The sequence below is a fragment of the Gastrolobium bilobum genome, unplaced genomic scaffold (assembly GCF_033153095.1).
Source record: "Gastrolobium bilobum isolate Gb01-03AN ecotype WA unplaced genomic scaffold, APGP_CSIRO_Gbil_v1 utg28982, whole genome shotgun sequence".
NCBI classification, from domain to species: domain Eukaryota; kingdom Viridiplantae; phylum Streptophyta; class Magnoliopsida; order Fabales; family Fabaceae; genus Gastrolobium; species Gastrolobium bilobum.
In genome coordinates this window covers 66,459-78,817 of record NW_026899952.1, presented here as the reverse complement: position 1 = coordinate 78,817, position 12,359 = coordinate 66,459, and the positions used below count along the sequence as shown (strand labels likewise).

Genomic DNA, 12,359 nt, shown 5'->3' with positions numbered 1-12,359 from the left:
ATGAGAAGAACCAGTGGATGGCCGAAAACCTGGAGGAAAACGCGTATAGACTTTTTCCTCCAAATCTCCATTTAAAAATGCATTGTGTACATCTAACTGATGCACCTCCCATTTCTTTGCAGATGCAACAGCAAGCAACGTTCGCACACTAACCATTTTGGCAACGGGTGCAAACGTTTCACCATAATATTCTCCTTCAACCTATCTATTTCCTGCAATAACAAGATGAGCCTTGTATAGCTCGATCGAACCATCTGCATTATATTTTATTTTGAAAACCCATTTACTGGGCAAGGCATGCTTTCCTAGAGGAAGGTTTGTGATATGCCATGTATTGATTTCCTCAAGTACTAAGATCTCCTTTCTTATTGCATCAATCCACTTGGTATCCGTCATTGGTTCATGAAAATTTGTTGGCTCATATCCTATATCAACAGTGGCTAAAAATGCTCGATGTTTAATGCTCAATGTTTAGGAGAAAATTTGTTGGCTTAGTTCCGTATTAGTTTGTAAATACCAACAAAGAGCAATTTTGAAACTAATTTATAGGATACAAAGGTTAAAAACTACTTTGGTTTTGAACTAGTTCCAAATTGTTTTGAAAAATTGATTTTGAATTGTTTTCCAAAATAGAACCAAACCGAAAAAACTAATTCAGTTTTGTACAATTACAAAACCAATTTGGTTTTGAACCATACCCACCCCTAAATTCATAGCTAAAAGTGGGCTGCAATATCACATTTATCCTTTACCCTAATAATTCATCTTAATAATAAATTATTTTATTTCCCCTCCTTCAAAACCATAATAACAACTTTATATTTTAATTTTAGTTTTTAAGCTATTTTTTAAAAAATTTAACTTAAAAGTAAGTTTTAGCATAAAAAATATGGGTAAAGTATTTCTCCAGTCACTCGAGATAAGTTATCTCCAGTGACCTCCAAAAATACGTCGTTTTGAATTAACGCAGGGTGTTTATGTAATTTTAAAAAAATTAATAAAAGGTCTTTTGATAAAACTCATATGATAAAAAATAAATAAAATTATGGAAACACGCTTCATTAATTCAAAACTACATAGTTTTGGGGGGTTTGACTTGGAGAAATATTTTACCCAAAAAAAAAGGGAAAAACAAGTATAATGTTGTAGGACAATTCTCTTGTCATGTTATAGAGACAATAAGTGTGGGGTCTACCATGTTTAAAATAAAAAGAAAAAGAAAGAAAATACAGCACAAATATCGATGTATGTATAGGAAACTTTGCATTTGTCATGGCACCTATATCGCAAATACAGCACAAATACATGCAACAAATACATGCAACATAACAAATGCAAAACCCAAAAAAATAAATATCAAACAGACTCTATATCAATCTACATGGCACCTGAAACATTAGCATTCCTACCTAATATCTTGTCTTTGTATACAACATGTGATTATACATATATAGCATAGAAGAGACGGTAAGTGTCTCCAATTCAAACAATATAAAAGGGTTGGGCTTTTAACTGGAAAGTGGGCCCAGTAAAAGCAGGCCAGGCTCAATGACAAATGTTAAAAAGCAGTTACAGATTGGAGTAGAGAGCGGAATATAATTTAAGGTGAATGGCATGGATAATGGTAACCTCAAACTTAAGCAGATATACCAGAGTCAGCTGGAGTCATTTCCCTCGATATTCTCTCACTCTTCCTTCTTATAATTATTCATCTTTCACTTCAACGCTCAACACAACAACTCCCATTTCTGTTTTCCTCAACGCGTAACTACTTCTTGTACTACTGTACTCTTTTTCGGCAGTGCATTCTCCATTAGAATGAAGCAACGATTCTATTATATTTATTTTATTTATTTATTTATTTCAATGTAATCTGCAGCAAAAGATTATCATCCGTTTCAGCCATGGATAAGGAATTCCCGTTGGGATTAGATGAAGTTTCGGAGAAGGAATATGCAACTCAATCTAACTTACTTAACGAATTCACCAGCATCTCTAACATCGACAAGGCGTGGGTTTTTAAATCTGACACTGATCTCACTGGTAACTCTTAAATTCATTCGTACTTGTTTGCTGCTTCAAGTAACTTAGTTGTTGTTCCGTTGTTGATTGATTATGTTATTATTTTTCATGTTCAGCTTCTCAGGGAATGTTCTGTGTTAGTCAACCGAACCTTTTGGCCAACAAGAGAAGGAAATTCGTTCTGTCGTCTAACATTTCGAAGCAAAGTAATGATTCTGTAACATTTGAGTGGTCTCCATTTCCGTTTGAGATGTCTGGGGTTTCTGTTATGGTTCCCTCGCCTTCTGGCTCCAAACTTCTAATTGTTCGAAATCCCGAGAATGAAGGTCCTTCCCGCTTTGAAATATGGAGTTCCTCTTACCTCCTAAGGGAGTTCCATATCCCCCAATCCAAACATGGTTCAGTGTACACTGATGGATGGTAAATTCTCATATGTCATTCATTATTTGTATTTGAGAGGATCTCATTGGTCCAAATGCGTGATGGGAGAATACATTAAAATAAAAAACCATTCCCCATTAAACCCCGACTAGAGAATTGGAGGTGAGGACAATCATTGTATGTAGCCTTACGTTGCATATTTGCAAAAGAGATTGTTCTCTGGATTCGAACCCGTGATCTTTTAGTCACAGAGGAGCAGTAGGCTTGCCCTCTTTGAGAATACATTAAAATAAAGGATGCAAAAAATGATGGGAAATATGAGTGTCATGTTATGTGTCATGTCACATACACAAAAATATGTGGATTCCACTGAAAAAAATTAAAAAAAAAATCATAATGATGTGAGTCTCACCTTTATGTGTCTATAGCATGACACAAGATGTGTCATGTAACATAACACTCATATTTCCCAAAAATGATAGCAGTTAATTTGTATTTGAACTGCTGAGATCCTCTCACATGACCTCATGCCAAGTGAGGTGGTACCTTGACACTCATGCTTTTGTATTAAAATTGAAATGCTGGTGTGTTGTTGTATGATATTAATTTGTATTTGAACTATTGAGATCCTCTCACATGACCTCATGCTACGTGAGGTGGTACTTTGACACTCGTACTTTTGTATTAAAATTGAAATGTTGGTGTGTTGTTGTATGATATTATAGGTTTGAGGGAATCTCTTGGAACTCGGATGAAACTCACATAGCATATGTAGCTGAAGAGCCATCCCCTGTGAAGCCTGCATTCAATGATGTCGGCGGCTATAAGAAAGGTGGTTCTTCAGATAAGGATTGTGGTACCTGGAAAGGTCAAGGGGATTGGAAGGAAGAATGGGGAGAAACATATGCTGGAAAGAGGCAGCCTGCGCTTTTCGTCATAAACATCACTAGGTTTTTTTTTGTATAATTTTTATTTAATGCAATAATAATAAATGGTTATGTTCTTAGGTAGAAAATCCTAATTACAATAGTTTTTTTACAGTGGAGAGGTACAAGCCGTCAAAGGAATTGACAAATCTTTGAGTGTTGGACAAGTTGTGTGGGCTCCATCAACTGAAGGATCTTCACAATATTTGGTTTTTGTTGGATGGTCATTTGAGACAAGAAAACTTGGTATGAAGTATTGCTATAACAGGCCCTGTGCATTATATGCTGTTAAAGCACCACACCATGAGTCAAAAGCTAATGAGACTGAGGTTCAGTAAGTCACTTCAGTTTTAATTTCTTTTTTAAAGTGAGTATATATATATATATATATATATATATATATATATATATATATATATATTGGTTAAGTTTGGTTATGCTAAGCTGAATTATGAAGGTGTGCTGATGTAGTTCAACAGAAGATGTTCTGGCTCTTAACCTGACTCAAACTATAAATAGCGCTTTCTTTCCAAGGTTCAGGTAAGCTGGTACTCACTTTCCCCATACACATTTGAGTTAGCCTTTTTCTTAGCTCTGTTTATTTCATATGCTGTTCTTGACGACAAGATGATAGAAAACTTTGCTAATGATTAAGGTAAGAGGTTACCAGCTTCAGGTGATTGATTTTTATGGATATCAATCTCCAGATTCAGAGAGCAGTACCAGGCACTCAGCATTGAGAGTGAGGTGGATGGGGGCTAAAATAGAACTAAGAACTTTTTCCATATAATGATTTTCATTTTAACAACTTATTTGTTTTTGTTGTTTTTTATCTTTTCTAAAAGGCTTTATAAACTATTGTCCAATATTTGGGGAATATGAAAAATAATCTTTCGGACCTATATTCCCTGAAACAAAACCTAGTTTCCCATTATCAGTTTTTCTTGAATAGGGTGTGAGAAAACTCATGCTGATTAAAAGGTATCTGAAATTATTCCAAACTTTCTCCTGAGTAAGTTAAACACATTATCAGTGTTAGTCACAGGAAACGTGTTCATCCTTTCCTAGAAATTAAAGCAATGACTTATTAGTAACAACTAACAAGTATATAAATTTGATTTCTACCACCTTGATTCCTATACATGAACTTTCTACCAGCCCAGATGGAAAGTTTCTTGTATTTTTATCTGCAAGAACTTCAGTTGATTCTGGAGCCCACTCTGCTACAAATTCACTTCATAGAATGGATTGGCCTAGGGATACGAAGCTTTATCAATCTGCAAAAGTTCATCATGTGGTATGTTTTCTTTCTTTCTTTTTTTTTTTTTTTTTTTTTTTTCAATGATCAGTTTAATTTTAATCTCAACAAATGATTGCCATTGAGGTTTATGATCTATTGTTGCTCTTGATTTTTTTATATGCTCATATTTAATTAGGAGCATGAGCTTCTTCGCTATCATATGCTTAAGAACATGACTTGGAAAATTTAAAATGGTGTGTTATGTATGTTTAGGGTTTTACATGTGATAATTTTATTTTTATAATGTGCCTTGATTGTAAAGCTTTTTCTATAATGGCTGAATGACGGTTTGGTCTAGTAGAAAATGTACCCACAGCCATCATAGTTTCCTCTTATATTTTACAATTTGTTTCAGTATCTTCACTGAGAGAACAGAAGTTTTCCAAAGGATGCTCCGTGAGTGTGTATTCAATAACAATAACTTCAATTTTCTTTCTTATCTTGTTTTTGTTTCTGAATCCTGGTTTCAATTTTCATGGAAGATATTGAATTAGATATGCATTTTACTTAATCTAATGTTTAATATCAATTTCACGAGGCTGTTTTTACCGGCCTCAAGGAATTCTAGCTGTTAGCAATGTTTAAAAACCTAAACACTAGTTGGCTTGGAGAGATGCTTTTTCAGCTTCTCATATAGCTAAAGCAGCTTCAAGATCAAACCTGTTACCTGTGAACTCATTTGTATTTTGTAATAAGATATTTTCCAAATTAGCTTTAAATTAAGCATGGAAGTTTTTCTTTTGTTTTTATATGCTACAGGATTAGTGCCTTTTTTTTCCTGAACTTCCTAATACAAATTGTTGTATTTTTTTGTATAAACTTTTTAAGATTCCAGTTGTGTTGTGTGCTGAGGATGGCGGCTTCCCTGGGCTTTACTGTCCAAGTGTCCTTAGTGATCCATGGCTTTCTGATGGCTACACTTTGATTATAGCCTCTGTCTGGCACAGCAGTCAAGCTTTACTTTCTGTCAATGTATTGAGGTAACTATGACTGTAGGAATGCATTTTTGCTATGTTTGTGCAACTGCAAACCTTTATGCAAATCATTATAATCAACTCCATACATTTTCATCAAATATAGTGGAGAAATATTACGTATCACCCCTGCCGACTCAAATTTCTCGTGGAGTCTCCTTACGTTGGATGGGAACAATATTCTTGCTGGTAACTTAGATGCTCAGTTTATCTTTGTCCTGGACTACTGGAGTGAAAACACATTGTATGTTTTTTAACTTGTTCAACTTTTCGCAGTTTCAAGCAGTCCAGTAGATGTTCCTCAAATCAAGTATGGAATCATTGTTAAGAAGGCAGCTGATAATAATGAATGGAGTTGGTCAGATGTATCAAATCCTATATTTAAATGCTCTGACAAGGTTTTGGTTAACTTTCTTTTTAGAATATTTGTATGGATAATTTTTGCAAACAAAAATAATCCTATGTGCTAAAAGTGTTCCATTGGAGTTTGGCTACAGGTTAGATCTTTGATGTCCTCTCTTATGTTCAGTGTAATGAAGATCTCAGTCAAGGATGCTTCTGAAAGTTTAACAAAAGGTATTTGGCTATGCACAGATTTATCTTAATGTAATTCTTATGCTCTGATTACGACAAACTGCTGGAGTAAACAAATGATGGCATTATGTGGTGATATTTCTGCAACTGAACCAATTAACCACTCAAGGAAGAACAAAGGAATAGAAGAGAACGAGATACTACCAGCAAACAACACAATCTTTATTACCAACAAACTAATCCTATTACAATCACAAACTGATCTTTTATATATGATAAGCATCATGCTAACTCAGCTAACATCCTGATAACGTAATTATTCCCACCCCATGTAACTTCTACCTTTTACGATGGTGGATTACATGATTTAACAATCTCATGTAACATTTTGTGACATTCAATACAAAGGAAAATACATTTGCACAATGCTAGTAGAAACCCCACAAAATAATGTTTATTTGGTATCTACTGTTGTGTAGTATGGTATATAAGAAATGTTATTCATTATTTTGCCCCTTCATACTGCTCTCCATCAAAAGCTTAAGCAAAAAAAGTTTCAGATTGTTGCATGAAGATAATAACTTTAAGCTCTAAATAAAAGGACAAGTATAAAGGTGCTGAAATGGAAATTTAGAAAAGTTAAATTATAAGAGGGAAAACAATAGAAGTTGAAGAACGAGAAACTTGAATAGAACTTTATGGAATGCATTGCAGGGTTAAATAGGACTAAACTTCAAGGAAAAAAAAGAAAAAAACATTTTATAATTATTTGTTATGTCATTTGATGAGCTGGATGATCTCGATCATACTTGATGCTATAAAATTTGTGGCTGAGTTAAGGTGTTGAAAAAAATAAAAATCTAACAAGAAGTCAAAAATATTTTATTTGCTTACCCGTTGATTGTACAATGCAAGGTTATACTCAATTTTTTCTTGAGGAATTGGATTTCATTTCTGATTTTTTATTATTATTTTTTTTTAATTTCAACTTTAATTTCAGGTGCTAGTAAACCTTTTGAAGCTATATTTGTGTCATCAAAAACTAAGAAAAGTGATGCATGTGATCCACTAATTGTGGTCCTTCATGGGGGTCCACACTCTGTCTCATTGTCAAGCTTTTCAAAGCCATTGGCTTTTCTTTCTTCACTTGGATATAGCTTGTTGATGGTAAACTACAGGTAAATGATATCCCCCTTGGTGGCCAAGCATTTATTTAAGGTCAGACATTTTAAATTTATCATAAGTTTGATGTGTTCCACCATATTCCTGTTGATTCTTTCAAGAGGTGGATTCTTATTCTCACACTAATGCTTATGCAGATAAGTTCTAGGAGATTGTAGTGATTCTGATTCTGAGCTTGCACCACTCCTAACACATATATCAGGGGAAAAAGCCTTATGTGACCTACAAACCTGCAAGACATCATCAGTAATCACTAATTAATATTAATTCTGTTAAGCACTACAGTCCAAATAAAAGACTTGACTTTGGAGGGAGCTTTGGACTTCAAAAAGAGTTTATCAAGATAGAAGGTAGCTCTATTCAACAAAGTAAGTTAGAAATTGGATTTGCACGAGAACATCATAGGAGAATCTAGAAACCTAATCCTTTTATTTGGGCTGAAGGACAAAAGATTAAAGTGAAGGAGACCAAAAGGAGACTAAAATTCCCTATCATTTAAGTTAATGAGGTCCAAAGGAAATCTTCATAGCCATTTTCCTCCAAAGAGCTATTCTCTAAGAAATCAAATTACCAAGACCCAAACCCTCATCCTTCTTAGGAATAGGAAATGTTTGAAACAAGAAAGTCCTTTGAAAAACAACAAGCACACACAGAACGAGAGGAAATAAATGAAGAATGAGAAGGACAAAAGAGAGAGAACTAGGAACCTTGGCAAAATATTCAGACAAAAGTCAACTGTACTTTTCATGTTCAACGAATGCAGTTCAGAGCTTAATTATTTTGTTCTTATTCTTTGAAATCTAAAAAATCCTACCCATAATGTGGGGCAGCTGTAGAAATTTGTCTCTGAATATTAAATGTAGGACTTTAGAGATCAAACTCGATGTTCGGGTTTTGGCATTGTGTGAAAAGGAAATACAGCTTCTATGATGATTTTGATATAGGAAAAAGTTATTTTTAAACTTCTAATCTCTGTCAAAAAGCCCAAGTCAAGGCATGAAATACTCTGGTTCATGTGTCTATGACTTATAGGATGCAACAAAGAAACTCAAGCCTTTATTGTATTTTTCTTAGATCCACGAAACTTCACCTTTGGGGGATCCTTTATATTTAACATTTCTCTTTCTTTGCACTAGACCATTTATTGTTGCATAAGCCTTTTAAGCATCATATCCTCCCCAATAAAATGGTGTGTAAGTGTTGAGATTATAGGGTTTTGGTAGAAAAGAGGATAAGAGATAGAAAGGATACTCTTAATAATAATATTAGCTTGATATGGTTTGATTCAATACCCTAGCCTGTTGCTTCTATTTATTCTAATAATTAGGTCAAGTATTAGTTCTACTGGTATAAACCCAAGCCCACTAACAATGAGACTGACCCTAATGCTTTAACTGTAAGTTCACTATATATTATATGCTAAATGCTTTTATTTAAAAAAGAATGTTATTGCCAACACCAGTATGAGATAGCTAGTATGATCCCGAATGGCAAGAAGCCTCTTTCGATATCCAATTATATGTCTAGTAGTATTCCTTTTCCAAGCTTCTTACATGATGATATTTCTCAGAGGCTCACTGGGATTTGGTGAGGAAGCCTTACAATCTCTTCCGGGGAAAGTTGGATCTCAGGTACCTAGTGGTTATTTTCTAATTTCTAAAATCTTAGGTTGAGTGTTATCTGACAGCAGCTTCAGCTTTTCTTTGTAAGCAAGTTCCAAAATTATTATCATATCACGGCCTTATTTTTTGTTGAGGTTGGATCTTGATCTTAGTTTGGCATATGCAGGATGTCAATGACGTACTCAATGCTATTGATCATGTCATTAACTTGGGACTTGCCAGTCCATCAAAGATTGCAGTGCTTGGTGGTTCACATGGTGGCTTTCTGACAACCCATTTGATTGGCCAGGTGCAATAAGTCCTCTTACTGTGACTTCTTCTTATATGTAACTTTCTATAGATTTTTTTGCTCATCATGTTTGCAAATTGTAACTCTAATTTATCCTTGACTTTATTATCATGATAACTTGAACAAGGGTGCTGGGTTGGGGATTAAAATGTAGCAACCGAACAGCAATTGAAGGAGAAAAGTGTAGAAATTTGTATTAATCCGAGTAAAATAGAACAACTATGGCTGATAAAATCAACCTTCTGTGACATACAGTTTTGGGTAAAATGAAACGAAAGAAATGAACAAGATAAAATAATAGCTTTAGAGAGGCTATGCTCTCTCCCAAAAGTCCCAAGTCCTTTTGAAAATGCCCAGATGCCTCACAGACTTCATGCTTTCACACTTTTACCCACGTAACAACCTGCAAATGGAATATTATGTGCTTCTCCTCAACTAGTTAGTTATGCCACCTGTCACCTCATGATTGGTGACTGTTTTAGATCCTCTACTACGCTTCCTCACATATGTCTTTGTTAAGATATATAAAACCATTAATGTAGCCTCACCCAATAGCTTAAGCTTTTGGGTTGAATTGGTTCTTTACATGGTATCAGAGCCTCGTGTCCTAGGTTCGATTCTCACCGCCTCCTATTTAGTGGAATTTCTTTCTTCGCATAGGTAGGTGGGTCTGTGCATTGTCTACCCTTCAAGCCCAGTGGACTCTCGTGTGAGGGGGCGTGTTAAGATATATAAAACCATTAATGCAGCCTCACCCAATAGCTTAAGCTTTTGGGTTGAATTGGTTATTTACAGTCTTCATACTCCCATCAAAAGGCTTTGGCAAATAATTATCTATGCTGAAGATTGGACAGTCACAAAATTAGTGGTGTATGGTGCTGAGGGCTGCTTATCTATTTTTAGTAGCAGTCATTTTTCTTATTGTTCGATTTATTTTGTTACAACCACAACAACTGTAATAGTTATTATTATTATCATGATATCACAGATGCATCTAGAATGAGGGGGTTTGTTACGGACCTTGCAGGCTTGTACGGGACTGTGGATGCTACTTAAGAGTTTGATTGACTCTATAAGTAACTTACCAGTGGTAGGAAAGGTTCTAAGGCTAAGCAATTTTTAATATACATATTATTAAATAATATGGAGTATTGAATTTTATATACAAACCTCACAGAGGTGTATATATATTAGCAACTAACATGGTTTACTAAATAAATACTCACTTTAACAATGGTGGGACTGTCTACTGCATGTATGGATTTTCACAATTTTATTTATTCGGGATTTGGTTTTAACATTGTTCACAGTTTTACCATGTCTTTCTGATTGTTCTAGGCACCAGAGAAGTTTGTTGCAGCAGCTGCTAGAAATCCTGTTTGTAACATTGCACTGATGGTTGGTATAACTGATATCCCTGATTGGTGCTTTGTGGAGGCCTATGGAACCACAGGCAGAGACAGGTTTACTGAAGCACCTTCAACAGAGGATCTGACTCTATTTTATAGCAAGTCTCCTATTTCACACCTCTCAAAGGTTTGTTCACCAAAATAAGCTTTTCAAATATTAAATTGCATTAATATTGCTCGGTATTTTAAGCACCCTGTAATCCACTAGAAATGAACAATTGCATGATGACTTTATACAAGCCTGCAATTTTGACATTAAGGGCGGGGATAGCTGAGGCATAATATTTTGAACAAACTGCGTTAACTATTTTAATTTTGGGCAATGATTTTCTCATATTACATGAGATAACATTGTCTTATGTAGAGACATAATTAGGTGGGTCCCACAACTAGAAAAAAGAAAAAAAGAAAAAGAAATGCTGGTTCGGATTTCGATGGGTGTGTAACATGAAATAAGCTTTTTCATGTAACATAAGAAAAACATTTCCCTTTAATTTTTCTTTGGCATTCGAGCCTTTCTTGCTTGAATTTTTAGTTTAACTCATTCATTTTTTCCTTTCTTCCTTTGTTTAGTTTATACTTTTCTTTGTCATTCCTTTTAATTGCTTGACAAAAGTTATACTATGAAGAGAACTGGTCTCAATTTTAATACGTGAACCATATTAAACCCTACTGTATTTATTATGGGAAAAATGTTTCTGCAGTTAATGCAGATAAGTTTTCTGTATTTATTCCCAAAACGACGTCGTTTTAGTATTAAAATCTTAAAAAATTATAAATATAAAGACTATTATAACCTTAAAATAAATTAAAATTACAAAAATACCATGATTTCCGTCCAAAACGACGTCGTATTGGGCTTACTGCAGATAACTTATCTGCAGTGACCGCAGAAAAAACGAACCCTTTTATTATACTATTTATAATATTTCATGTTGCTTGCTGTTAAATTCTGGCATTGCAGATTTATATTTTGATGATATCTGCAGGTAAAAACGCCAACGCTTTTCCTATTAGGTGCCCAAGATCTTCGTGTTCCAATTTCGACTGGACTGCAGGTAAGTCTTTTGACTCACTCTATATTTGTGAGCTTCAACAAATAGCTAGAGACTAAATGGGATTGCCTTCAAAACTAGAACGTATGATAGAAGAAATCATTTGTTTAAATCTGTAGTATGCTCGGGCTTTAAAGGAGAAAGGAGTAGAGGTTAAAGTTATCGTGTTTCCAAATGATGTTCATTCAATTGAAAGGTAAATAAATCTTAAACATCTCTCTTCGGTCTAAATAGAATTGTAAATTATAATATAGTTTGGTTTAACTTTTATACAGACCGCAATCCGACTTTGAAAGCTTCCTTAACATTGGGGTATGGTTCAACAAATACTGCAAATGATGAGCAGCATTTCAAGACCAGTGACTCAATCATGTGCTACGGAGCAGACTGTATTTTATATTTAAAAAAGAATCTGGAGCACACCATATTTGTCATATGGCTACATTTATTAAAAAAAAAAAAACATTTACTGAAGGTCATAATTGCTTTGGGTTATGAAGAGGAGAAGACATTTTTTGTTTTTTGTTTTAACTTAATGACCCTAACTATCCCTATGGGCAAGTCAAATCCCCATGTATTTTTCAGAATTAGTGTGTGAACCAGCAGGATTGTTTTGTGTGTCAAATTGTCAATCTCCAAACCCTTGATCAAGGGCAATGGCATTT

The 12,359-nt window shown here is 34.5% G+C and overlaps 1 protein-coding gene across 2 annotated transcripts; it reads left to right on the top strand.

The window, feature by feature from the left end:
• Positions 1 to 1,619: 1,619 nt before the first annotated feature.
• Positions 1,620 to 12,359, top strand: LOC133294355 (acylamino-acid-releasing enzyme-like). Of its 2 annotated transcripts, XM_061493009.1 has the most exons (18): positions 1,620 to 1,764; positions 1,880 to 2,043; positions 2,139 to 2,442; positions 3,129 to 3,353; positions 3,445 to 3,663; positions 3,801 to 3,869; positions 4,488 to 4,626; positions 5,458 to 5,609; positions 5,710 to 5,792; positions 5,880 to 6,001; positions 6,101 to 6,179; positions 7,138 to 7,315; positions 8,890 to 8,950; positions 9,108 to 9,230; positions 10,569 to 10,766; positions 11,629 to 11,697; positions 11,814 to 11,890; positions 11,970 to 12,359. In XM_061493009.1, the coding sequence occupies exons 1-18, from the start codon at positions 1,622 to 1,624 to the stop codon at positions 12,031 to 12,033; spliced, it is 2,469 nt and encodes an 822-aa protein (XP_061348993.1). In that variant the 5' UTR covers positions 1,620 to 1,621; the 3' UTR covers positions 12,034 to 12,359. The 2 variants fall into 2 exon arrangements, 1 of the variants encoding a protein (XP_061348993.1); XR_009749191.1 differs by lacking the exons at positions 11,629 to 11,697; positions 11,814 to 11,890; positions 11,970 to 12,359 and adding an exon at positions 10,219 to 10,320 and having other exon boundaries at positions 10,569 to 10,768.

Coding starts and splice junctions, on each gene's coding strand:
- LOC133294355 (XM_061493009.1), top strand. CDS start 1,622: ATGGTAACCTCAAACTTAAGCAGATATACCAGAGTCAGCTGGAGTCAT. Junction 4,627..5,457: donor CTGCAAAAGTTCATCATGTG/GTATGTTTTCTT, acceptor AAACTTTTTAAG/ATTCCAGTTGTGTTGTGTGC. Junction 9,231..10,568: donor CAACCCATTTGATTGGCCAG/GTGCAATAAGTC, acceptor TGATTGTTCTAG/GCACCAGAGAAGTTTGTTGC.